The 26502-nt window shown below is 32.4% G+C and overlaps 1 protein-coding gene and 1 long non-coding RNA gene across 5 annotated transcripts in view; both read right to left on the bottom strand.

The window, feature by feature from the left end:
- Positions 1–4649: 4649 nt before the first annotated feature.
- On the bottom strand, positions 4650–8498 carry LOC147067977 (uncharacterized). The gene is made up of 3 exons (XR_015071363.1): positions 8386–8498; positions 7657–7993; positions 4650–6090 (listed from the first exon to the last, which is right to left on the bottom strand). It is a non-coding gene; the product is annotated as an uncharacterized LOC147067977 (long non-coding RNA).
- An 8114-nt stretch (positions 8499–16612) lies between these two features.
- The window catches only part of LOC147067976 (protein gooseberry-neuro-like), a 99826-nt gene continuing 89936 nt past the window's right edge, over positions 16613–26502 (bottom strand). For all 4 annotated transcript variants that reach the window (XM_085952397.1, XM_085952396.1, XM_085952395.1 and 1 more), the window contains 2 exons: positions 24398–24594; positions 16613–17667 (listed from right to left, as the gene is read on the bottom strand). In XM_085952397.1, the coding sequence (XP_085808523.1) occupies positions 16957–17667; positions 24398–24594 (908 nt within the window). In that variant the 3' untranslated portion in view covers positions 16613–16956. The remainder of the gene's footprint in view (positions 17668–24397; positions 24595–26502) is intronic.

Raw genomic sequence — 26502 nt, 5'->3', positions numbered from 1 at the left:
TTTTGCGATTTATTCAAAACGTCTTGATTTTTCAAGAATTTTAGATATGACTCTGGGCGACCAATATAAAATAATTTACTATCGGCATAATAAAATTCTTAAATTCTAATGCAACTATTGAAAGAAATGAATAAAGTATAATTAATTATTAATAGTAGGTAAAATTATTTTAATTATACTTAAAATACAATTATTACAAATTAAACAAAGCAGACTGTGTTAAAATTACTTACAAACCCCAACGATATTCCCAAAAAATGCATTTTTAATATTGGGTGACTTCAAATTGCGATAATAATTATTGTAGAGAACTTTTTTTTAAATATGTAAACTACACAGATGACGATCAAAAAACTACTGATAATTGTTCATTTTATTTAGCCTTTTTTATATAAATTACTACTTATCAGTCAATAACATTCAAAACAAACACTATAATTTTTATCATTAAATTTCTTCAATCTAGGAATAAGAATAGTAAACATTTTTTCAAAGCTCTCTATGTGAGTGGGTATTAAAATCTTTATTTCACAAATACAATATTAATGCACTGGTATTTTCATTTTTGCGATCATCGCACTGCATTAAATTTGTGCAATGTGATGTTTGAATAAAAATAAAATGGATATTATCGTATAAGTCAAATAATTTGAATTACAATACTATACAATTTTATTTGAACAAAAATCAAAAGTAATATAATAAAATCATAGATTTTAGCACGTGGGATTTCGGCCATTCGGGATTTCAGCATTCGGGATTTCGGCCTTCGGGATTTCGTCCGGCACCCAGTACCTAAGTAGTTTATCAATCAAACTACTGAAACATTTATACTTAGCAGATAACTTACTTAATATTTTGTTTGTAATTTCGTCTCGTATCTTAAAATACGCATTTATGCATAATAATATACATGTTTAAGCTTTATTATAATATTAAGTCGATAAAACGCTGAAATATAATGTTATTTTCATTCTAACATCTAACATTATTTTTAATATATGTTGTAAATATAAATAAGTACCCATGTATAGACAATAAATTAGTTGATTATGCACATCTTTAAGTTTTAGCGAGGGAAGAATTATTTTCTTTTAATAAACATAATAAGGCATAATAATTATTCTCAATCTATATTAAAAATGTGTCAAGCGTGAAATGTATAAGGTACAACTACTGAGAAGATAGAAGCATATTAAACTGACTTGCTTATTTACTACAACAAATCGTAACGTACGTCTATTCCGTTGCGCATTTAATTCAACTGTGCGGCGTCCAATCCTCCCGGAGGCCAATTGGGTCGGCGTCCGATTGTACCGGCGGCCAATTACCGGAGGCCAGTTCGCGGTGCCAAATCGTCCCATTCCCCCAACACACACATTAAGATTTAACTTAACTATCATAAGTCTTGTTGGGTTCCTTGGAATTTTCGAATATTTTCTTTTCTATCTCGATGTGTCTGAAATATTTTCATTAAATTAGTTTTAGCAACGACGGCATCATATTTGTCCTTTTTGACTATAATTATGTATTATAAATTATTGAGTTCTGATTTTAATTAGCGCGTTTATATTGGTTTTCATACACTTGTTTTCTTTCCTCCTGAAGTAAAACATAAATTCGAATAAAATCGTGAAAAGTGGTTTTATCATAGAAGCTATGAAGCGAATTTATGTACCTAACCCGAGTAGCGAAGGGTGGAGGTAGGCAGTTAATATCCGCCATAAATAGTGCACATTAAACGTTTAAAACTTAAGTGAGTCATACGTATTTGTTTTTATTGATCTAAGAATACAATTTTACAGGTGGTGTTTTGGTTAGTTTTTAAAAACCATTTAAACTCTGCCTGAGCCGAACCATAACAGTTTTGGTATATTTTGGGGGATATGAAAAAATTGTGCACACTTTTTCATTCACACTTAGGTATTTGTTTTTGTTGGATTGGGAATACATTACACATATTGTTGGTTTATTTTTTTTTAATTTATTAAACCTTGCCTAAACCAAACTATAATAAATAAAAAATATTATTCCATCTATAAAATATAATGATTTAATTGCATAATTTTAGATATTTTAAAGATAGACTAGTATTTTTTGACTATTAGGTAGGTAGTTATCTATTGTGGCATAATTTTCGCAAGGTTTAATTAAATTTTAAAAACTAACCACCACCATCTGTAAATTTTAGTCTTATTTCAATGAAAACAAATACATATAACTGACAAAGTTGAGTGTGCACTATTTAAGGCGGATCTTAACAGTCTACCTCCACCTTTCGCCACTCTAACCTTGTAACCTTATAACGTCTAATGAGAATCTTTTGAAAACATTTTTCTTGTTACTACTTTTTTTTAGTTCTTCAAAGTTCAAAATTAAAAAACGGCAAAAAAAATGTTAAATATCTGAAAAAACAAAATAATTTAAATATTATCGTAGATAATAGATATTGAAGAAAAAAAGTCTGCAGACATGTCGTTTTTCATTCATTCAAATACTTATATTTTATTAATATTTACAATAATAAGTGAAATATTTGACATTATATCGACGGTCCCTACGTAAACTCGGACATCCACCAAAAAGCATTTTTTCACTTAAAATAACTTTCTCTTTGATATAAAATTAAGAGGAAAAAAATCTCACTTAATTTCGGAAAAAAAATGTACGTAAAAACGGACAAATACTGTAATTTTATTAAATGAACCGCGTAAACACGGATATGTTAATATGTCCGTATTTACATCGGACACCAGACAATCACTTCCGGTCACATAAACAGATAAATGCCAGTTGTCTTTATGTACGTCGTGCAGGTGGCCGTTAACAAAGTACGTTAGAAAACCACGTGTATTATTTTGACTGTTTTCGTTCATTATATCAGAGAATAGGTATATTTAACTGAGCGGTCACATAACAAAAAAAGTCGAAAATAAAAAATCTGAAAACTATCGTGAAAATCCCTGAAACAAGCATGGCCTTCATAAACTACAAAAGTTGTTTATTGTAATGAACGCAGATAGGTACCTATGGACTTCACAATCCTTGGATTTTTCAACGATATGCGTGGATACTTTTTCATTATTGTCGGCGAAAACAACAATTAGGTAGATACTTAGACACTTAACTAGTGTCATAAACGTAATCCGTCCCCGGTGGCATCCTGTTCGATCAGATTTTATTACTTAGGGTAATAGGGTTAGGGGATAGGGTTCCAAATGTTGATAAAGCAGATGAACATCTACATTATTATCGATAAAAGAAGATTTTTTAAATAACATGTTAGCTAATAGGAAAATAATATCCTTCTAAATAGTTAAAATTATGAGGATTTCAATAGCAATAAGTAAAGTTTCTAATAATTCATATGAATTCTTTCCCACGTAAAGTGAGACATGTGGTAGTTGTCTCATGGATGTTTGGAAGTCGACGTAAAGTCGGACAACTAAAGTTCTACCAAAAGTATATAATTTAGAAAGAATGTAATAATGAGTAAATAAACTGTGTAGAGTATTTATAATACTCCCTGAATTTCAGGTGCCTAGTAATAAAAACATAGAAATTCAGTAGAAAACAAACTATTTTTACTCCGAGTTTACGTAGGGACCGTCGATATTATATATTGGCAATTTTCAAATAATTCGGCTGATACTTATTACAAATAAATTTCACATAATATGAAGATTCACATAAATATGTTCTTCCAAAACATGATAAAATTCGAAGATAGAAGTCGTCCTTTCAGTGGGTATTTTTCTGGATTCGGTACTTTCCATATATCAAAAGATTTCAATTATTATGTTAACGTAACGTCATTTTACCGTTCAATCAACCCTATTTAATTCGAAATTCCCCACATCCATTAGAAAAATCACATCGATGCTATGAGATAGACTTTGGACATTATTTTCATTCATATTTAAAGGTGATGATAAGAAACTGCAAATTTTATGAAATTTATTAATATCAGTTAAAATTGTTAAATTAATCCAATATTCCTTCTAATATAATGATATAATCTTCGTAATTATATTGCTTATAATCGTGTACAGAACAGAACCGTAAAACAGAATAAAATGCATTTTTCTAACGTCTATCTTGGATATAATACGGTTTATCACTGGAACGCGTGTTGTGGATTAGCAAATTTAAAATATCAGTATAATTTTCAAAATTCACAATCGTAATTATTGAGATCGATAAAATTTTGCAACGCTAGATATTCTATTTCTTCAAGTAAATCTACATACGTGTGCCAGTTTCAGTTTTTTTTAGTTTATGTATGTGACTAATGTCCTTCCCTTACTGGTCTATAAAGCCAAAAAATAAAATTAATACATATTGTGATCCCAATCTTTAGTGTGTGGACAGACATGTTAGTTATTCCTCTTTTAATAAATAAATTTGGACTGGTTTCGTCCGGCTCAGAGGGACATTTTCAGCTGAATAATATTTATAAATTTTGCCGATTTGTTAAATGACCAATTGAATTGTGTGTCATCTCCGTTATTTTACCCTTTTTAATGTTTGGGATTGTCTTATAGATGAATTTTTAACATAATTTTATAGATGATTATTTATTGTTTTATTTTATTAAATTAATAAATTAATTATTGTTGTTAAGGGGTGGGAAATCGAGATAAAATACATTGTGTTTATAAAGATAATTTTATTGTGCTGAATCACATTCAAAATTTAATTTTAGTTATATGGGTAGATATTATTATATTATGTAGGAACCTACAACAACTTTCATAACATATTATTATATAATTATAATATTGACACAATAAACAGTTTATAATATGGTATGGGCAAGCGAAAGACAACAAGAAATAAAACCTTATAATTCATTGCAATATCAAAAAAATATTGTATATCGAACCGCTGCCTCGTTTTATCATCGTTATCCAATCAAGGATGAGCACATACAATTTTTTTGCCACGCTTCCATGACACTTGTGGCCGCGTTAGGTCATATATCAGGTGTTTATTATACGGACTATCTGTGGAAGCAATGCGACGTGGTAAGTTAATCGGCGGAAGACGGTAAGTAGCACGCAATGCGTACTCCAGCAGCTATATGCGAGGAATATGAAGTCCACAAGTTGCGGCTCACCACATATTCCTCATTACATTCTTCTGGCCGGAGTGACACGCGTACAAATACTCATGTCCAGACTACCCGTGTTTTGGCATGTGCCATGTGCCAGGAATCATCATAACGAGTGAAATCACGATTACGATTACCATTTGACGGTTATTGACAGTTTTTACATAATAAATGCAGACAAACCAAGTAGGGTAGACCAAACTAAATTAAGGTATTTTTTTCAGTTTATTGGAAAGTTTTATTATTTTGATTTTATGTATGACGTTTATTTTGTTTGAAAATGCATTTTCATATTAATTTTAAATTGTTAATCGTGAATATTTGCTTATCGCGACCGTATCCAAGGCGAATCCCCCGGGATCAACAGTTGTATGATTGGTATTGTCTGCAGCCATATCCGTTTTAATACGCTTTCACCGTACCATAGTGTCACTGTAGAATGATTTATCTATACCAAATTGTTGAGATGCTTTTGTCTATGTCATTGCACATACTTTCCATCAAAATGTGAATTGTTCTTCAATACATTTATTATGGACACGTTGTTGTTCTGTCGCACAATAATGTAATTTTATTGAAATTTTGGTTTGGGGGGCAAGATTGTTCCGTTTTAACCAGTGCCCCCAAAAACCCATTCGCAAGGCATCTATAATACTTGGAGCATACAGTTTCATGGGGAATATTTCCTTGCGTCTTGCATACATATCTGCACTCGAATTCGTTTACGTCGAATTGCTGTGTCAGTAGGCACTGGGAATATGATCCATCAATCATCAAATTGTTACTGCAGAAGGCGTAAAGATGTAAATAGGTTGAGTGAAGTGCAACCGTTTTTCCATTGCAATTGATAGTTCCGCATGGGGCAAACCGTCGGCAGGTTTGTAAAACCATATCAAATGCAAAGAAGATAGGGCATGTGTAGGACTGCGTAACCTTGCTATTCTCGCAGTAATTGTAGATCAGGCAATTTTTAGGATCTGTAAAAATAAGTCCATATTATATTTAGCACAAAAAACATTCGCGTATTTAGTCATTTTCCCGACTACAATTCTTCGAATAGAAAACGCTTCGCACGAACGTATTTAAATATAATATATATATATATGCATATATAAAATTATTGATTAATTGATTAAAACGCAATTTTTTTAGTATTTATTCCACTTTTATTATTAAATAAATCTGGACCGGTTTCGTTCGCCTCTAAGGGACATTTAAAAAAGTAAAATTCCGTAAGTAAGTAAGTAAGTTCCACCATGAATTGACAGTTAACACAATAAAATTAATAAAATAAAAAAATACCTCAGATATAGATCTACATACTTTAAAAAAAAAAATACGACGCTGGACGGTTTCAGTAAAGAATATTACATTAACAAATCTTGTGAATTATTCTATGAATAAAAAATAGTTTATTTAATATATATATATATTTGATAAAAATATGACCATGTGTGACTATTTTAAAGATGTTATAAGATAAAAGATACAACCTAAATTGGCGATTTTTCAAAATGCATAAGAGGTGTTCGCTTTATCTCCAAAATCAGATACATAAATTTTTTTACGACAGAACTCTATTAAGTACTGTATTTTTAATATCTGCTGGTGGAAGGTGACCACCAAACCTATAATAAAATATAAGAAAAATGAATCGGATACGCAGTATATAAATTAAATACAGTAAAACTAAGTTAACATGTATAAATAAAAATATATTCTAGGGGAACTCGTAATCAATCATGCTCGTGGCTTCTTCCACATACCTGAAACCACTGTTAGATGTATATAAAACCTATTGCAAATAGGGAAATTCAAAATAATTTTTTAACTATCCTGATTAATTATATTGTTATACCTATCTATAAAGAATTGACACCCTCTCAATGTACACGAGGCTACCTAATTTGAATTTGAGTTTCTGTTTCACTGATTTTGAAACAAAGTTTGAATTTATTAACTATTTTTTTACTCAACGAATAATATTATTCACAAGGTTTGAGAATATAACATGCTTTATTGAATATCCATTATTTGAAATTTTGTATTAAAAAAAAGGGGGATTCTTTTCTAGTATACCTACATAATATATAAGTATCTGAGGTTATTCCAGGGAACACAGAAATAATGGGAACTGAAAAATCTAACGGGTAAGGAGAAGCAGGCAACCGATATTGAGTAAGGAAAAATACGGCATAAGTCTAAACACGTGTAAAAAATATGTCATACGTCGAATACTGACAACTGCATTGACGCTCATTTAATATAGGTGTATTACACACACTATTGCACGTCTATAATGCGTGGTTCATCTTTGTAGGACACTCACACATTTAAAACCCTGCATCAAAATGTAGAATATTTTATTGAATATTGCCTATCGGAATTCTATGTATTATATATTCTGTGGATTTTTCCAAATTATCTATATTCAGCAAAGGAATTATAAAATTCACACAAATTGTACCGATATTGTGCTATAATTGAACTATTTTAATATATATTGTAATTTTAGATAAAATAATACTGCTATATTATATCACCTGGGAAATAGCCCTCTTTTCCAGGGCAGACATAATCAGCTGGTCGTTGTGATATTGGACATTGGTTGTCAGGTCTCTTAGTTACACATGTGTTTAGGACTAAATCACAGTCTGGCTTTGTAGAAGGGCATGTGAATTTCCCTAAAGTAGAGCTGCCATCACAGAAGAGTAAAGTTTTGCAATCAGTACCACACTGCCTCATTGGTTTGCTGGCATCGCAAGTCACAGGGGGTGATGCAACCCCCGCAAAGTTCCTTCTCACTCCATTAACTGTTGAAACAATTGGAAACCATGCCGCAACGGAGCTTGTACATATTATTATGCAATAGGAAAATATCTGGAAAAAAATATTTGTGGCTAGTCAAACAATTTTATAAAAACACAAAATTATGAAAGGATTAAATCACACTACGAGAAATCTAAAATTGAACAAAGGTAAAACGTTAAAAACTGTATTGTGACTATAGTACAATACTTTGATTCCCCGAAAACTGACTATGGACGATAATGAACAGGCAGAGTAGTAATTTCGAGCAAATTCACTGAATGGATGAAACAAATAAAATAGTTGAGTGTACTGAACTGGAATGCGTTCACTATGGATATGGATAGGTAGAAAGAGTTATTGGATGAAGCCAGCACCCACACTAGGTTATACTTATATTTAGTAAGTTTTTGTGTGGAACAGGATAGGTACTTATTATAGTGAAGTAATTTAATAATACTTACAAGGACTAGCGAAATTCCTGAAAGATGCATTGTAGAGTGAGTAAAGTAACTGCAGGTACTTTAATTTTATTATTTTGAACTAGATATTATGTCGCAATCAAAAAACTTCTGATAATATTTTATTTTTTCTGCTCTATATATCTATCAGTGAAAAATGAAAGTAAACACAATATAATTGTTTTATCTTAAAATTAGGTACCTACCTTAGTAACCATCAGATAAATCTATAAGGAAAATCAATGTTTGAACATGATTTTTTTTTTGTTTTCAATGAATTTTATTTGGTTGTGAGGATTTATTCTACGGTCTAGCCAAAACTTATTTGCTAATTGTTAAACGTGCACTATACGTACTTACTTAACTATACATATTAAACTTAAGCAGTGGCACGTTTCTTTGACGCGAAAGACGCAACCGATTCGTCAAGTTATTAAACTATGTTTAAATTTTAAAAGAAAATGCATATTTCTCACAAACTGAGTGTAACTTTAACTAAAGGAAAACAAAATTCCTACATTCATAATTTACGTGCGTTGCTTAGAGGCAGAAGAGTAAAGCAGCAATTATTACTAATATATCATTGATTGTAGATTCCGTGGTAGTGAGATTTTTTCGATTGCGGCGCTAACGTCACATGCTGTTATTAATGAAATTTTATTTTTTAAAAGGTTTTCATAAAATGCACCTTTATTATTATAATTCGCCTAATTCGCCATATTCGTGTTTAATATAAGTTAATGAAAGCTTTTTTTCTAAATATTAAATTGGTATGTACCTATACAGCGGTGTATGTACTTATGTATTGTGACATTATGTAAGAAAGGAGACAATTCAAATTAAACCATGTTTGTATCATTTATACAAAATAAAATAGAATGAGTTTTTTGAATGCATGGATTTATTTGATAAAGTAAAATTAGTTTGTTCGCTAACGTATGGTGCCTCAAAATTGGGCCTCTACGTCACTAAACGCCCCACTGACGTTAAGGTTACCCCATCTCTAGAAGTATGATATATGCCGCCGTATACACGGCCACTTTCCATGACATTATATAGACATCTTATAGAAGCGTCAGCCTATAATGTCGTCTATCCCAGGTTCGAATCCTGGTCTGGCAAATACACATATTGTTTTTCAATTTGTATATGAGTCAGAGTATGGACCCAATAGGTTGAGAAAGTGATTGACATTCATTTATCGTAAAAACAAACTATGTTAATACAAATCTCAACTCTGTGGAGTCTCATATTATCTTATTAGAATCGGACATGGTCAAAAAAAATAGATGAAAAAAAACCTTATTATGTAGCAGCCATGCACCGTGATGATTTATAAAACAATTTAAAAATTACCGTCACGCGACGCCTCTGTATCTTTAAGTGTAATGGCGTTAAAATTATTTAGATTTGCTACTTTTTTCATGGCATAAAAGCGGTGTCCACTTTGGCAACAAGTTGCTGGCAACCTCATTAAATTTCAATTAAAATAATTTGTGGTCATATAAATTATGATAATTATCGTGAAATTTAATGAGGTTGCCTAGCAACTTGTTGCCAATGTGGACACGGCATAAGGTTACATTACATTTTCATTTTAGACCTACAAACTTATCTGAAGAATTTGTGAGGGAGCCACAATCGAAAACTGCCCAATCAAGACTCGCAACTGGACAGAATCTGACATTCGAATGACGTTTTTAATATGGCTTCCATATGGTGGTTTGTAGTTCCATTTTCGACCGTTCTTCAGATAAGTTTGTAGGACTCTATATGAGTAGATACTGAAGTTCTGTTGAGGCAGATTGACCAAGAGAATTTTTCGAGTGTGGCCAAATAAATTTGGTCGATAGGTAGGTATATGTAAATATTATTATGAGATCATTTATTTAGCCAGACAAACTCCATTCCCGTATGGCCTTGAGTAAATTTCTTATTGACTTGAGTTTATTGGATTGTTGGGTATTATGATATTAAAAATATGACCCCTGAATGTAAGGTTATTTTGGTAGGGCGCACAGTGGACAACACTTTGCTCATTATAATCATTAAAGTCAAAAATTAAATTATAAATTTACTATGTCTTGGATTCGGCAGGGTTTAATTGAATTTAAAAAAAACCAATACACACTATCTACACACTGTAGTCTTAGTTCAATAAAAACAAATAGGTTTGACTGACAAAATTTATTGTGCTCTATTTATATAGAATCTTAATAGCCTACCTAAACCCATTCGTCACTGATGTATAGTATTATATAGCAGGCCTGTTCAACTTCAAATAGGCTGTGATCTACAATTCAGTAATAAAACTGGCAGTGATACGTATTATATTTAGTTAACTTATGATTGAGCTAAACATATGTAATAACAAATGATATTAGCTTACACATAACCAAAAAATCGTTATACTTCAATATGTAGGTATTTGAAAACATGTTACATGCTAATCTCCGTCGTCGGTGAGATGCCTGGGTCTGCATTTTGTTCACCATATATTGGGTTGTTGGATATCAGGAGAGTAATGGGTGAGGGCCAGCTCCAGATACTCCTGAATGAGTTCATCTGTCATCACGCGGGAACATTTATTACTATTACTAACATTGCCCCCCCATGGAGGGGCTGACAGGGCTCTAGTATATGAGTTAGAGGGGTCTGACATGGCGGGTAGGTCAGCTAAATGACATGAACAGAAGATAAAAAGCAACATTATGAAATAATATCGAATGGCCACCTAATCGTTACGCGCTAGGCGCGTCTTTAGCGTCCAATGTATTAATATACACTTATTTTTTCCAATAGATAACATGTGCCTGTTTTGATATATTTTAAAAGAAAATCAATCGCTTTCTGATTTAAATTGTGTGTAAATTAATCACTAGTATCAATTATTTTATATCACATGTCCCAAACCCATTGGTTGCTTCTGATAAAACAAGTATCATTTTCACGCACTTTTCTTGGAAACTTGTTCCATGGGCAGTTTAAAAAATTCGATTACGTGGTTGCGCGACATTACATATTTTTCTTTTTGATTATGTTAGTCGATCGCTTACCTTGTTTTATCTGGTTATTTTTTGAATGTTAAAAAGACACGGAAATTGTGAACTACCATAATTTTTGGTCTATATAAGTCTCTTGTGTGGGAAATTCTATAAATGTTGTCAGAAGAAACTGATTTGAGGACATCTACTATATCACGAAATCTTTCATGTGGGCTTCCTAATTGCTAAAAATAGACACAATGGCCTTATTTTTGCCTTGCAGAACGCTATATATAGGTGATATAATTGGTTGTTTACTTGTTTATATGAAAATGCAGATTCACATAATATATAAATTGAGCCGAAACATGAGTGTGGATTTGGGTATTCTTGGATTGTCACGCTCCCTGATGATTGCGATACCATTCAACAATTTCAAATTTCTATAAGGTTCTTGCATTACAAATTATTTGCCCACTGTCCTATTAAGCCTATTCACTTATCTCCATAACTACCTCCTATTGTTTGGGCACCGCATCAGTTGAAGTATGGCCTTATGGTGGAGAGGGTACAGACGAAATTCTTGAGACTCCTTTACTTGAGGTTGTATGGATACTATCCGTGGCTTTATCCGACTGACTTTCTCTTAGGCATGCTTACATACTGCAGTCTGCAATTTAGAAGAAATCTTTATTTAGCTACGCATTTTTTTCGACTTATACGAGGTATAAATGAGAAATCTGCCATTCTGGGTATTGTTGACCTGTGTGTCCCTGATAACTATCTTAGAAATAGAAACCATCAGTTGTTTATTCTCCCAAGGTGCAGAACCAACCTGCCACTGGTAATGCCAATTAGGAGGGCGATAACTATGTTCAATGAAATTGCTTTGGGTGTTGATATATTCTACCTACGTGAGAATGAGTTTAGGTGGAGTTTTTATAAATCCTTAAAATAGGGTCTGCTTAACTCATCCGGTGTACTTCCTTCTACATATCTAATTTATCTACTGATCTATCTCTTTTTTTATGTAATACTGTTATATTTATATATCTTTATTTCTAAATGTCACGTTGTGAACGTCTTAAACTTATAATTTGTAATGTCGACAATATGTTAAAAAAAATTGAAATTGAAAATAATATACCATGTTAATTATATTCGTTCTAATAATGCTGCTTAACTTAGCGATAGTGAATAAATACCCAGAGTGTAAGAATAGAAACATGCAGTGAATACTGGGTACGATATGAAAACGGATGAAGAAGCCTTTCATCATATCAAAAGTAGAGATTCGTCGCTGATTCTGGCTCTGCCACTGATGCTTCGGGAGATTCTAAATCTTGTCTATATCTTCTCCATATTGGATGGATTCTGGCGTCCCAACTTACAAAATCTGTGGAGCTGAGAGATGCTGAAAAAACTGAGAAAAATACAATAAGTGATTCGTGAAAATGACGTTCAGATGTTTGAATACACTCTACGTAGGTATTGGATGGACTATTTCATCATAGGTGACACTTTTGTTGTTCGAGATATATGTAATTGCAGACCTGATAGAGCACCGTTGATTGCAATTGTCTTTGGGTGATCCGTATGTTTTATCATGATTTTTCTGTTGGAGATATTTACCTTAAAATATATTAGAATACAACATATATTATTCAGAATAAATATATTCGATCAATAATTCATATTTTTTTTTGAAATCGGAATTTGGGCATCTTCAGAGTTATCGTCAAAATAGCAAAGTTATGTAGGCGATACGTTTCAATTTCATGTTTTCTCCGTGATCAGTTTATGGATCCGCTAAGCGCCAGTGATTTGAACTGTGTAGAAAAAGACACAGTATCACCGGGGCTAATAGACTGGATAAGGCATGTCATCATTCTTGGCTCAACAACTTTTAGGTGGTGTTGACATACCCCAGAAATTTCCTCACTCCCGGATGATCTAGCTTCAATTATGTTGGCTAATCATTATATTTAAATCTCAATCATCCAGCTTTTTCAGTCTAAGCCATACATATTATATTAGATAAAGCTTGTAGTATACATGAAAGAATTGAGGTGTTTTTTGGAGGTGACTAAGACTTAAAAGTATTGGCTCCACCACCAATAGGTAAGAAATAAATAAACAATCAATAGGTACCTACTTCAATCAATTACAGGTAGTTGTATAGGTATATGCTGAGTATATTATGATTATTCAGTCATTCATCAAACGGCCATCACTGATAACTCTAATACACTTTTATTTTTATTGCCTTTTCTTAGTAAAAAAAATAGTATGTTGACTGAGGAGATTAAAGTCTATTTCGTAAGCTGTATAAGGAAAACAAATAATATTAAATGTTTGCATAAACCCACATGATATGAAACAATACCAAACTTCCGACTGCGCATTTCTCTCTAAGCCAAACACTTGAAACATTCATTATGTGTAAGTCTTCTTCAAATAGGAAGCATAGGCACTCACCACTCGTACGTCGTACGTGTACTGCGTATGCAAATATTCAGGACGCGATGATTTATGTGAGTGCTACAAACTACGTGGCATTGAAATAAGGATACGTAACTTAATAAATATAACAACTATACATATTAATAATACATTTAATAGACTTTTCTTATCGTAACTTATTTAGGAACAGATATATAATATTATCTATAACAAATTAGTAAGTAATCATCAATATATTAAAAAAAACTGTTTTAACAGCTTTCACATTACACAAAACCATGCGCAACCTGTTATATCGGCATGTCCTTGATTATTGTTGCAACCTTAATACCCCGTTTCTTGGCCCCCACATCCCGAAGCGCCCCCCCCCCCCCACCCATTGCCAAGGGTAAGGCAGTGTGATTTATCTCACTTATCTTGTCGACTCGCCACGCCGGGCCCTTCCTGAGCCTGGGCCCCAGGCTAGAGCCCTGTCAGCCCCCTTTGTGGGGGCCACGCTCCGTTTACACGTTCATGAATTTATTGCTCACAGTACGTATTATTCTGGCCATAACAAAAAAAATCACGTGTAAACGCGTATTATCGTGCAAGTTGCAAGATTGCATGTATGGATCAAAAAACTTCAGAAACTTCTGAATTTTTACGTGACAGTTGGGCTGTGCGATATCTGCGCATGCGCAGTAGAAATATAGTGGCGAACCTATCGGGAAAAAAACTAGCTACACCGCGCAGAGACTCATTTTAAGGGTTATTGATTTTAACGACCTGTCAAATAGCATCATACAATGACAACATCGCGTCTCGCTTACTCTTGAAGAATGAGATTGGAGAGACAGTCAGCACTTTTACGTGATACAGTTATTATCGTAATAGTTTAAACTACACAATATTGGTGCAAAATCCATGCACGTGTACAGGCGCTATAAAGCGTTAGAAATAGTACTTTTGGTCTCCACTGATTTCCATCAATCGGATCCTTATATTTTTAGATTCAGGTACGGACACTATCACCACATAATCTATGGGGATTTATTTAAACAATAAATTTACCTATTTTGAAAGTTAATCTTAGTAGATACTTATAACTTGGGAGGGAATTTTTTTAGCTCTTAAGATCGAAGGAACAAAAATTAAGATAATTAAGATATCGAAGGAATAAATCATCAAATATTCACGACAATCAAATCAAAATTGTTATGTTACACTAATCCTACTGGAGGTGTAACTGTAGTATAACACTAATCCAGTGCACAGTAGGAGAGTTGTGAATCTCTTAGGGGCAGCGAATAGTGCGGAAAATCAAGAAATGTGGAGTATACGTTTTATAACTTTTTTTGCACCTTTTACTACACTGATACGCCTCTTTCCCTGATTACCTCGCATAAAGTTAGATCCAATTATATTCACTTGTATTCATATTATTATGTAGTAATAAGAAAATAAATAGATAATAAATGTAAAAATAATATTTTTAGAATATATTATTACTTACATCATTTTCATCCTAGAGCCGGAGTGAAAAGTTATGAAACATATTATACTCTATCTATACGATAACTTTTGGCGCTGATTCCGTGGAGATCAAAAAAACTTGTCTGCGCCGATAACACCGTGATTATATTTGTAGATGTGTCTACCATAACTTTAAAGATATTCTGTGTGTATATCTATTTAACATAGCAACACAAAAATAATCAAGTGTGAGTCATGAATAATTACGATAACATTTTCAGAGTAAAATAGTATGGAGCGGTATTTTGAGCTTGTGGTCAGCACTAGATACCTAAGGCCTAGCTAGGCTACTGCTTTACACTCCTATTTTTGTCATTTATTCCCCGGCAGGCCTATATTCCAACTAATTAACACGTTTTCGTTATTTTCCTTGATTTGAAATAACACGAATATCGCTCGGGTTAATTCTGTATACAAAGCGAATAACTAAACTGAAAGTTCACGTCAATTTGACGTTTGTTTAACCTCTAACTTAATTAAATAACTGGAATTATGTATGCACTATTTATATCAGTTAGTTTTAGTTGTATTATATACCTAGCTTTAATGATATATATTACATGATATATCATATATTGTACAAAGGTACATTGCCTTTATAATTTGTTGAAAATATTCCGTGTACATAATCAATGACATTATTTTACAGCTGGCGGGTCTATAATACGTTAACTCTGACTTGTTGCATGGCGTGGTAGCGCTGATATCGCAATATTAGTATTAATTTCCCAAATCACCGCATCTCAAAATGTAATTGCTGTCCTATATCTCGCTCTAAGTAGGTAACTCCAGACCTGCAGTAAAAAACGTCACACCTGACAGTTTACATTTCGAGATTATTAGCTCTCGGCATAATATATTCATATATAGCATTCTATTCTATTCTATTCTATAGCATATTTATCACTATTTTATTGATTTTGGAGTGAAATGTTGAAATACGTCTGCTGGACCTTAATGTGTCAGCTAGACAAGGGTTCATTAAGATTTTACAAAATGCCCATAAGGTTCCGCTGAACAAAAATGGTTGAGACTGAATTATCAGTAATGAACATCTTCTGTAGGTATACTAGGTATAATAATTAATATGAAGTGAGAAGCAATTGAATATTCTCCCTCAAGACAATATTAACGATCGGTAAATATTATTGGGTTCATGTTTTGGTTATGCACTGTGTTTATAGTTGCAAACAAACGTTTACGGATCCAGGGAGAAAAGGGTGGGGCATTCCAAAAGAAATCGAAAAAGTAACCAATAATAAAACGCCATTAAATCACATTTTTTTTATTATTAATTCACCCAGTGTCTAAAATTACCAATACAATACTATCATACGTTGATTGTCGTTTTAGGTGGTTGTTTGGCAAGTTATTCCATAACAATCTTACACATAAAAATACTTTTGAATAACTAGAAAAAAGTGCACTTATAAATTGAATATCAAGTTACCTACCTATTAGGCTAAAAACAAGATGAGGCGAAATCGGTTAATACAACGATGCTAGACAAGAGCAACGGATTCTTTTATCAAGACGCTGCTCGTCTTACGCACCGCTTACCATCGCCGCTTCGCTTGACTGTGTTCTTAACCCGACTAAAATCTATCTACAAAACTTATGCCCAATATTTATTCACACTCCCAGCTGAGTGGCCATAGTTCTGCTGCGTAAATACATCACTTATATTTGGGAAAGCGTAACCATCACTGTGGTGCATACCAACTGGTCCTAGGCCGCTAAAACCCATGTTTATTCCACCATGCGTCTGATTCCAATTCAAGTTTGATTCGGAGGCCATTTTGGAATAGTCGGCAGCCATCTTTGAAAAATTTTCTTCTATAATACTCTTTGGGAAGACTTCTGATCTTGCTTCGTCGGTTTCTGTCGCGGGGGCTTTCAAAGCTTCGGCGCCCGTTTGACTTTTTGGTAAGTAAGGAGATGGGTGCTTGGCGTACGATTCGCTGGTGTTGGGACACCGCGTGGCAAACTCGTTTCTCGGCATCCCGTTTTCAGGTAACTGGTGAGTGCCATTCCCGCTTGAAGATAAGTGTCCGAAGCCGGACGACGTTCCGGGGAATGAGTTCTGGAAGGCGTGGTTGAGCTGCTGGGAGTGAGCCATCAGGTGGTTGTAGTTGGCGAATTGAGTCTTCTGATGATGCCAGGCGTCCGCGTGGTGCGTAGGGTGGTGAGGGAGGTTTGAGAGATCGGCGCCAGGATATTGGCAAGGTATATTGGACAGCGGTAGAGACCCGTAGGCGGAAAGGGAACCGGCTGGATTGGAGCCGGTATGTTTTCTCAACCGCGCACGTCGATTTGAGAACCACACCTGAAACAAAAACACAAAATACTTTAGATACACAGTTAGAAATAAACTAATCCAGCGTTTCTCAATTTGTTTTCCTCGGACTACTACTGGGACACGCACATAATTTAACAAGCTCGAGAGGTTTACCAGAAAACACTATAATTAATAACTAAGTGACAAAATCCCTTTGAAGTAGACGAAACCGGTCCAGTTTAATAATATAAAAGTGGAACAAGTTATTAAACATTGCGTTTTATTTAATTACTAATATATTGCATTTCCACCATGAATTGACATTAATACCATTAAATAAATTAGTAACTAATAATTCCATAAAAAATATATAAACTAATTTAATAAAAATCGATTTTAGTGAAGAACTGATTTGATTTGTAAAAATAATAGTTAGTATTTCTTTAAAAACCATAATAAATCTACATGGTTATTTTTTATATTAAATCCACCAAAATAATTGTAATTGTGCCATATTTGGCATAATATTATTAGTAATACTGCTTATAACTGTAAATAATAATTATAACATTTATAATGTGGACGAATTTTATTATTATAATTATGTGGATCAGAAATAAGTTAATTAATTAAAATTTTGAGAGGTACATAGCTCTGAAATATAAATAATATTATACGATGTCTAGTAAGTCATGTTATATTATATAATTTTGGCCATCTCAAAATAAATGCATTAAGATACCTACCTACTTATATATTATGTTATTTACTACGATTAAAACACACAGTAAAAATATAGGTGTAAAAAATATTGTGGAGATTTTATACGTCATACTATTAAGTATATTATTTTTACTGAAAGGTAAAAGTATCGTTTATTGACTGCTCCCAACTACTCGCAGGAAAAAAGGCTTTAGAGAAAATTGTGGATTTATGACTTGCTACTTCCACTCGATCATTGACGTCATTGCCTCGCTACACAACAACGGATTTATTAACAGAATTAGGTTCACGTTAATACTCTATTATTCTTGTTATCATAAACAAACCATATCTGTTTGATAACGAAACCAAAAGAGATGAACTTAATAGTATGTTAGTTTTTTTCAAATTCGTAGTTCAAGTAAAATAATGTCGAAATTAATTCATCGTGTAATGAAAAATCACGTTATACTAGTTCTTATTAAAGACTATACGAAAGTATGCAGAATATATTTTGTATATGATCGCTGTCGCCGACAGTCTTTAGATAACTTTTGTTGTATCGGTTTGTTTTGCCCAACATTCCTTCTTTTTCTCTTAATATCCCTCCGACTTTTAAAATCCTATTTACAGTGTGATACGTTTATAGATTTCTTATAATATGTATGTATATTTATTTCAATTATTACTTATGTTGGCGAATATCACCTGTATTATTACTACCTTGAGTGATTTTGAAGAACGCACTCATTTCATGCGTAAAGACCGTCGATTCAAATCGTCGCGAATTTTCGATCGTTTAGTACGTACCTATTTTATAAGAAATTAACACATTCATAAAATAAACCTACATATGCTAAAAATTTACTGTAAATATAACTATATACTTTTCCGCAGTTTTGTATTCATCTATCAAAAAAATATTTTAAAGGTAGCTTGCTACATTTAAATAATCTACTCTAATCTGTGTAGATACGTAGTGTATCGTAAAGTATTTTGTGCTCGTGGGAAATCGTCAAAAAATACGTATTTCATAATATTCATAATTGAGCCCATATCAGTTATTATGATAACGCTGTTTTTTTGGTAAATCGGTTTAAATTACGCGGCACACACCTATGGATGCACTCGCCAAATATTACTTTGATATTCTAACAAGGTGGCCGTATACAGTCCAAACTGACCACGCGTTGCACGCTGTTTATTCGTAACTGAAATGTTTAACTGATAATATCTCTGAACGCCAAATATTTTTGTTTTCAGGATAACGCTCGTTTTCCGGATATGGGCTCAATTATCATTAGAGACATCTATACTACTTTCAATTACACTAAAATGGAAAATTTATATCATAAATTTATTCTATTTTATTATCAATATTTTAAATGTCTAATTCTAAAACATCTGATATAATACAGGAAATTTAATGTCCGATATGAAATCAAAATAATATTATGGTCTGTTATTATGATCTGCTAAAATGCAATGTTATTAGGTACATACACACTTTTCACCTTTTATAGTAATATATAATTTATCATCATCAATTTACTTATAATTCTACTTATGCTATTATGTATTTAAATATTATCAGGGATATAGCTGACATGCCTCTCGTATTATTATATCTACGACTGGTGGAAAACTAGCAGAAATAGGAATTTCTGCTTGAAATAACTATTAACTACCTACCTACCTATTATGTTAATTAGGTGAATTGGGTTTCATTTTAAAATCATAGGTTTTATTTAGGACTAAGATTTTCAAAATTCGAATGAACGACTATACCTACGTGAAATCTAATCAATCTATTTATTGTCAAGTTCTGTTTTTAAGATTATTGAAAGTTAAGTCCATTGGCTGGTTTCTGGCCAATCAACGGAATGTATTTCCAGGCGAGTGATCGAAAACAGTTGCTGCAGTGGGACGTGAAGTGGAGAGCAATGGAGCGCGCTCTTTGACATTTTCATCATGGACGGATTTCCACAGCGCTGCCACTACAAAAAAAATATATTATGTCGCTCGCAGCAAGCCGAAACCAGAAAAAAACTTGACAAACGATTTAATGAAACTGATATTATTTTATCCACAAAGAGCCGGAAGCCGGCCAAAAGGAGATATGTATAGGGTTTTTGTTTCAGGATTAAATATTTATAAAAAAACTGATATTGAATTCGTTGAAAGCTTTTCCGTATAAAAATAAATTTTCAAAACAATCTTAAAAATAGCTCTCACCAATACTACAAAATAAGTATGGCAGTAGCAAATACTCGACCATAAACGATGATGAAATCTTATTTTTAAAAATAATTTTATTTCATCATCAGCCTAATAAGCTTCTAGTTTTTTTTCCAATAAGTCATTTCACTATAATACACAGTTTCCAGTACGGTTCCCTTTAAAACCTATCAAATCTTTGGCCTACGTTTTCTATTAATATCTATAATATAACATAATACATATATTTTTAATTTCGCTGATAGATACGAGGTAATGAAATTGCAAAATGAGAAACTAGCGCCACCTTTAAAAACTGTCATATTATTAGGTCTGTAATCGTAACTATTATTAGTCACGATATTCTTAGCATGAACAAGGGTTGTTAGCGCCACACAAGAAATAATAAATATAATTTTCTAAAAGAAATCCTTATATGATAATACGTATATGAGTTAGAAATGACCTGTAAATATGATATATATATGCAAAATAACCGCATAATAATAATATGTTGATCACTAATTGTGTATTGCTATTCTTTAATTTTGTTATAATCGTTTACCTCCATCCAACAGGCACTCTTCAACTCTGAAATATGATAAGCATGAGATAGGTAGGTAATTTTAACCTTTTTTGATACCTACTTAATATAATTAAGATTGTGTACCGAATTTTCTTATTAGTGTTTATTTATGCCATGTTTATCACAGGCTTTGTCAAAAATATGCGTCCAAGAATAGTACCCTGTATGTGTCATTTTTTACGTACCTGTTCAATACGGAATAACAATTTGTATTGTTTACGCAAAATACAGGCAGAATTTTGGGATACACATTTTATCTCTTAAAAAATGCTGTAGTTTAATAATTCCTTAGTTTTCACACAGTTGATTGCAATTATTTTTTTTAAAGGCAGAATTTAATAAAACGCTGTCGAAAAGAATATTTATGCATATATTTCAAACAATTCCATAAAAAAGATAAAAGCTGACGTGAAACTTCCAAACCAAAAAAATTAACATTAAAAACTTTATACAAAAGCAAAATTATATTTTTTCGTTTTTTTTGGTGGTGCCTAGTAGAAAAAGTTGAAAATTTCTGTTTTAAAAGTAAAGTTTTATCACGAAGCGGTTTTAATTTTTTTGGTCAATTGAAAAGTTTTCAACTTATTGAAATTTTTTAAATTGCTTTTAATTACATATCATGCTGACAGCTTCATTTTTACATTTTGGGTTAAAATTTAAGAGATAAAAATATTTATATAGGTAGTAACTATTGAACTTTTTCTTAAGGTTTAATTATTAAGCTCATTTCCGACGTCACATTTCCGAACATGAACGACGTGAAGCCATAACAAAAGTGCAGCCATATTTCAGTAACGTTTATCGTAAAATAATATGACGCTATCCGAATGAAATCTTTTTCATATAAATCGATAAAAATAATAATGTGTTCATATTTTATAATAGATGTTGCTAAGAACTAGAAAAATATGGTTATCTACAAATTTTATGTTTTAGAAATAAAGACTAAAGGTTATATAAATATATTTGGGGATGATGAGGTGGAGGAGAGAGAAGGTTATGAGGGGAGAGTTCATTTGTCGTTAAAAGAATAAAATAAATACAATTAAAAAGATGACATCGTTATAATCGCGGGTGTACCGGTGAGATCGATGTGATCGAGAGGTTGATTATATTAATGAACTGAGAGACTGGACTCGAATGGAATGACGGTTGACTATTTCGAGTGAAGGACTCGTGACGATAGTAGTGCGTCGAAAGACGGACTCGATGAGTGAGTGAGGATTTGTGGATTGTCCTTATTTATAATAATGCAGTCCATATATTACAAGAGATATTGACGCAATTAACAAATCATAACAGACCCTACTGATCTAGTTATTATTAAGGAAATACTGATAATCGTTTTCATTGTATTGTATTGTTTTGACTTTTGCAATTTACAACACGGCTTCCAAGCTGGTGTGCCGCGAGAGATTTTGAAGTGTACCGTAAGATATTGTTGCTTACAGTAACATTCAAACGTCTACCAATCCTCGTGTAATTCGTTACATTTTTAAATGTAATAAAAACGTCCTACTGAGTATACCGGTGAAAATGATATACTCATATTAGAATTGATTTTATTGATTTTAAGTTGCTTGTTTAAGTATTTTATTAAATTACTTAATTGAAATTAAAAAAAAAAATTCGCTGAAAAATGCAATAACCCAACGAAATACTGATATAACATATCTAAATGGATTTAAATATACTATATTTTTTTGAAAAAAGCTTCTAGCTGTCGCGAGTAATGTCTTAAAATAAGATTTCGAAAAAAGTGATACTACTTATGTAAGTGTGTCGCTAATATATTATATTTTGGATAGTGTGCCGTGACACGAAAAAGATTGGGAAGCACTACTTTACAGAATATGGACATGACGTATTGTAGTTTTTGCTATTGACCCTACATAATATATTATAATGAAACGTTTATAAATGTAAATAAAAACATTTTTATAGTTTTTACGCTACGTTCATCAACAAATAAAAAAACATTAAAATTCGTTTGAAGTTTAAAAATAGTCAAGCCGTAAAAATATTGTACGATATTATTTTGTTAGTATTTTTGTGTTTTCTGATGTGTAAAATAGCAAAATGTATCAGATAAAATTAAAAAAGCACAAACAGTACGTATATAAACACCGTTCCATATTACTTTTTAATCGTTACAAAATTCTGAACAGCTTACAAAATTGCAATATGCAATCACAAACGATGAGGAGTAAAAATCTGACAGGAAATTAAACGAAAGATCAATATTTATATTCCATGTGTAGTTGAATGGAATTTAAAATATGTACGAGAAATGCAAATATTGCGTTGGAATATGAACATACATACTAGAGAAGTTATTACTAATCACAAATAGATCAAGTAAAATTATTAATATAATTATTTTTTTTGTTAACATTAAAACGTAACTATAAACAGTTTATTAAAGATAGTTACTAGCTTTAACCTTACCCACAAATGAAGGCATCCCCGGAAAGGGGGTCTATATAATACATCATGTCAAAAAGTGATTTTATTGACTAAAACGGGTATATATAGCATTGCTCACGATATTGGTTATTCGATTACACGATATCCCTCTCCTGAACAATTTTGTTTTTGCATATAGACCCCTTTTCCGGGGACGCCTTCAAATATTGGACATAGACGTTATAAATAGCATCAATGCATCAAAACATTTTTATGAGAAAGATTTTCAATTCAAAAGATTAATTTGTATAACAATATATTGGTGGCGATTCCAAGTAGAGTGAGTTTGATTTTATTTGAAATTGGCGCATTTTTAGCAAAACTGATTTTCGAGTTTCGCCTTTGCAAACACGAATAAAGGTTTGATCCAAAATGTAACTTTAGGTTTGTTTTCTTTTTGAGGTGAGAAAATGTGTAAACTTGAACACCTTTCAATAACTAAAAAATCAATTCCATGACTTTCTATAACTATCTTAATATAAATAAATCCGACTGTAGACAAAGTGCCTGTTATCAATTATATACCCCTTGATTCGTCCGTCCAGTTTCCCGTTAATCCCCTTAACGTACCAGAACCCCCAGTATCAAAGTATGGGTATCAGCATCGAAAGAAATGTTTTGCTTTGTTTTTATTTTAATAAATTTAGGGGTGTTTTTAAAACAAGTATGTTAGGATCGCTTGTACATGGATGGATATAAAAATGTAATACATATTATATTAATAGACAAAATGCATGTCAAACCATAACAGTGATTGCTTCCACGGTAAAACAATCAAATATAAATATGTACAACTATTTTATATACCTGTATTCTAGCTTCAGTCAATCCAGTCTGCTGCGCTAACTCCTCCCTAGTATAGACATCAGGATATTGAGTCCGGGTGAAGGCTCTTTCCAGGGCGTCGAGCTGGTCACCACTGAACGTGGTCCTGGACCTTCGCTGTTTCCGCTTCAGCGTGATGCCTGGTTCGGACTCCGTGTCTGAAGAATCGGAGCCTCTTGCTGAAATGTAGATTAAAAAGGTTATCACAAAACTTCAGCGATGTAATATAGATATATCAATACAATATCTACGAAGAGAACAATTTAAAGTACGATATTTTTTAAAATTTTTAGTATTTACTGAAAATAATAAAAATCAACAATTACCTATACATAGCGTGACCAACGTAAATATGCATTAGTAGAGGACATGAAAGTATGCAAGTACATACTTATAATTAATTTGACTTTATGTGACTAGATTGATTTCTTTTAAATTTCTTACATATCATGGCTCGCCACGAGAAAAGTTTAACATGAATTATTATAGGTGCCTCTAGGTCCATTTTGACAAAAAAAATGGCGTCGGTCCACGAAACCGGTAAGGAGCAACTAGCAACTTCTGTACAGACCCCTACAAACGTTACTAAAGAATGTATGGGGGAGCCACTGTCGAACACTACCCAATCAAACTCACAACTGGACAGAATCTGACATTCGAATGACGTTTTTAAGATTGCGTCCATAGTTCTATTTTTGACCGTTCTTTAGATAAGATTGTATGACTGTACCCATCATGCGAGGAAGGGAGATCTTTCTCGGGACAGTAACAACAAATTTATAATAAAATAATCATGTAAAAATTGATTGCCATTTTTTCTTTCTTTGGGGGGGCAGAGCTTCTTTCCATTTATGCTAAGTTAATGTATAATAATTGTATAAAATCGAATTTTTACGTTTCTGTAAAAATGTAGAATTTTCACTTCATAGCTCGTAAAGTTAATTAAAACGATGCTTATTTTTATTACATTTCGGTAAGATAACGTCAAGACGGACGCAAAGAGGCGAGTGTGATAAATTTGAGATATAGGTTAGAATAGAGAACCTGGAGGATGGTTGTGCAGTCGGCCATGGACCTAAATGGTCTGTAGTGCCATACATAATATATATATTATATACCTATATAGGTACATTTACTTATAATTTCAATATCAACATATTTTACTAGTTTCTATAATTTTATATACCTACCCACTTGGTTAAATTATTTTTATGTGTACTTACCAACATATTTATTAAGTAGGTATATAGACTAATTAATTTACAAAAAGTATAAGTCTTTTAATAATTTCGTCACTGTTCTGGCAGAAGACACTAATTCGAAAAAATGACATATTGAGTTAGTTATACCAAAATGTTCCTTATTTCAAACTTTACCGTCTGGAAACCTTCTTAATAAATAAACAGTCTTTATTTTAAAGTCATCCTTTTTACGATTACTTAATAAACTCACATGACCATTTCAAACATTTTAACAACTTCAAAGTCAAATTACTCAAAACTTGTATTCTCCAGTTAGTGTGTTCTGCCAGAACAGAAACGATTTATGTATCATTGAATCATCAATAATCATTTCTAAGCAATATTTCTTATCAATAATCAAAGGATATAATATATAAGTAATGTATATATTAAACTTTTGTAGATATTATGTAATATTTGACAATGTATCGTATATTGTTTAACTAAAAATGAATGATCAGTAGTAAATATTTGATATACAACCATCCGAGACAAAAATAAATATGAAAAAGATCAGTTAAGAGATTTCTCATTTAAGTATACGGACTGTGAAAATAGTGCTGTCGACCATTCTATCACGTTTGAAGCAAGGCTGGTCACAACATACGGTGGAAATAAAATAGTGGATAACTTCCTACCGGAGGGGCTTATTTCCTAACAAAGATCGTAAAGCCCCTAGACGAGGAAAAAGGAAAAGTGACCTCACACTGGAAAATACCCCTTCCTTAGTTTCCCAAGGGGCTTTCTATCTCCAGTGATTTCTTAGGGTCGGTAATAACAGAGATTGACGTTAAGCGAAAATAAATTTAGGGGCGTTCTAATCGAAATTGCGAATTTTCATGTCCG

Source organism: Rhyacophila brunnea, unplaced genomic scaffold (assembly GCF_057557595.1).
Source record: "Rhyacophila brunnea isolate RB1 unplaced genomic scaffold, BYU_Rbru_1.0 scaffold_3, whole genome shotgun sequence".
In the NCBI taxonomy this organism is placed as follows: Eukaryota; Metazoa; Arthropoda; class Insecta; order Trichoptera; family Rhyacophilidae; genus Rhyacophila; species Rhyacophila brunnea.
This window is presented reverse-complemented; position numbering and strand designations above follow the sequence as displayed.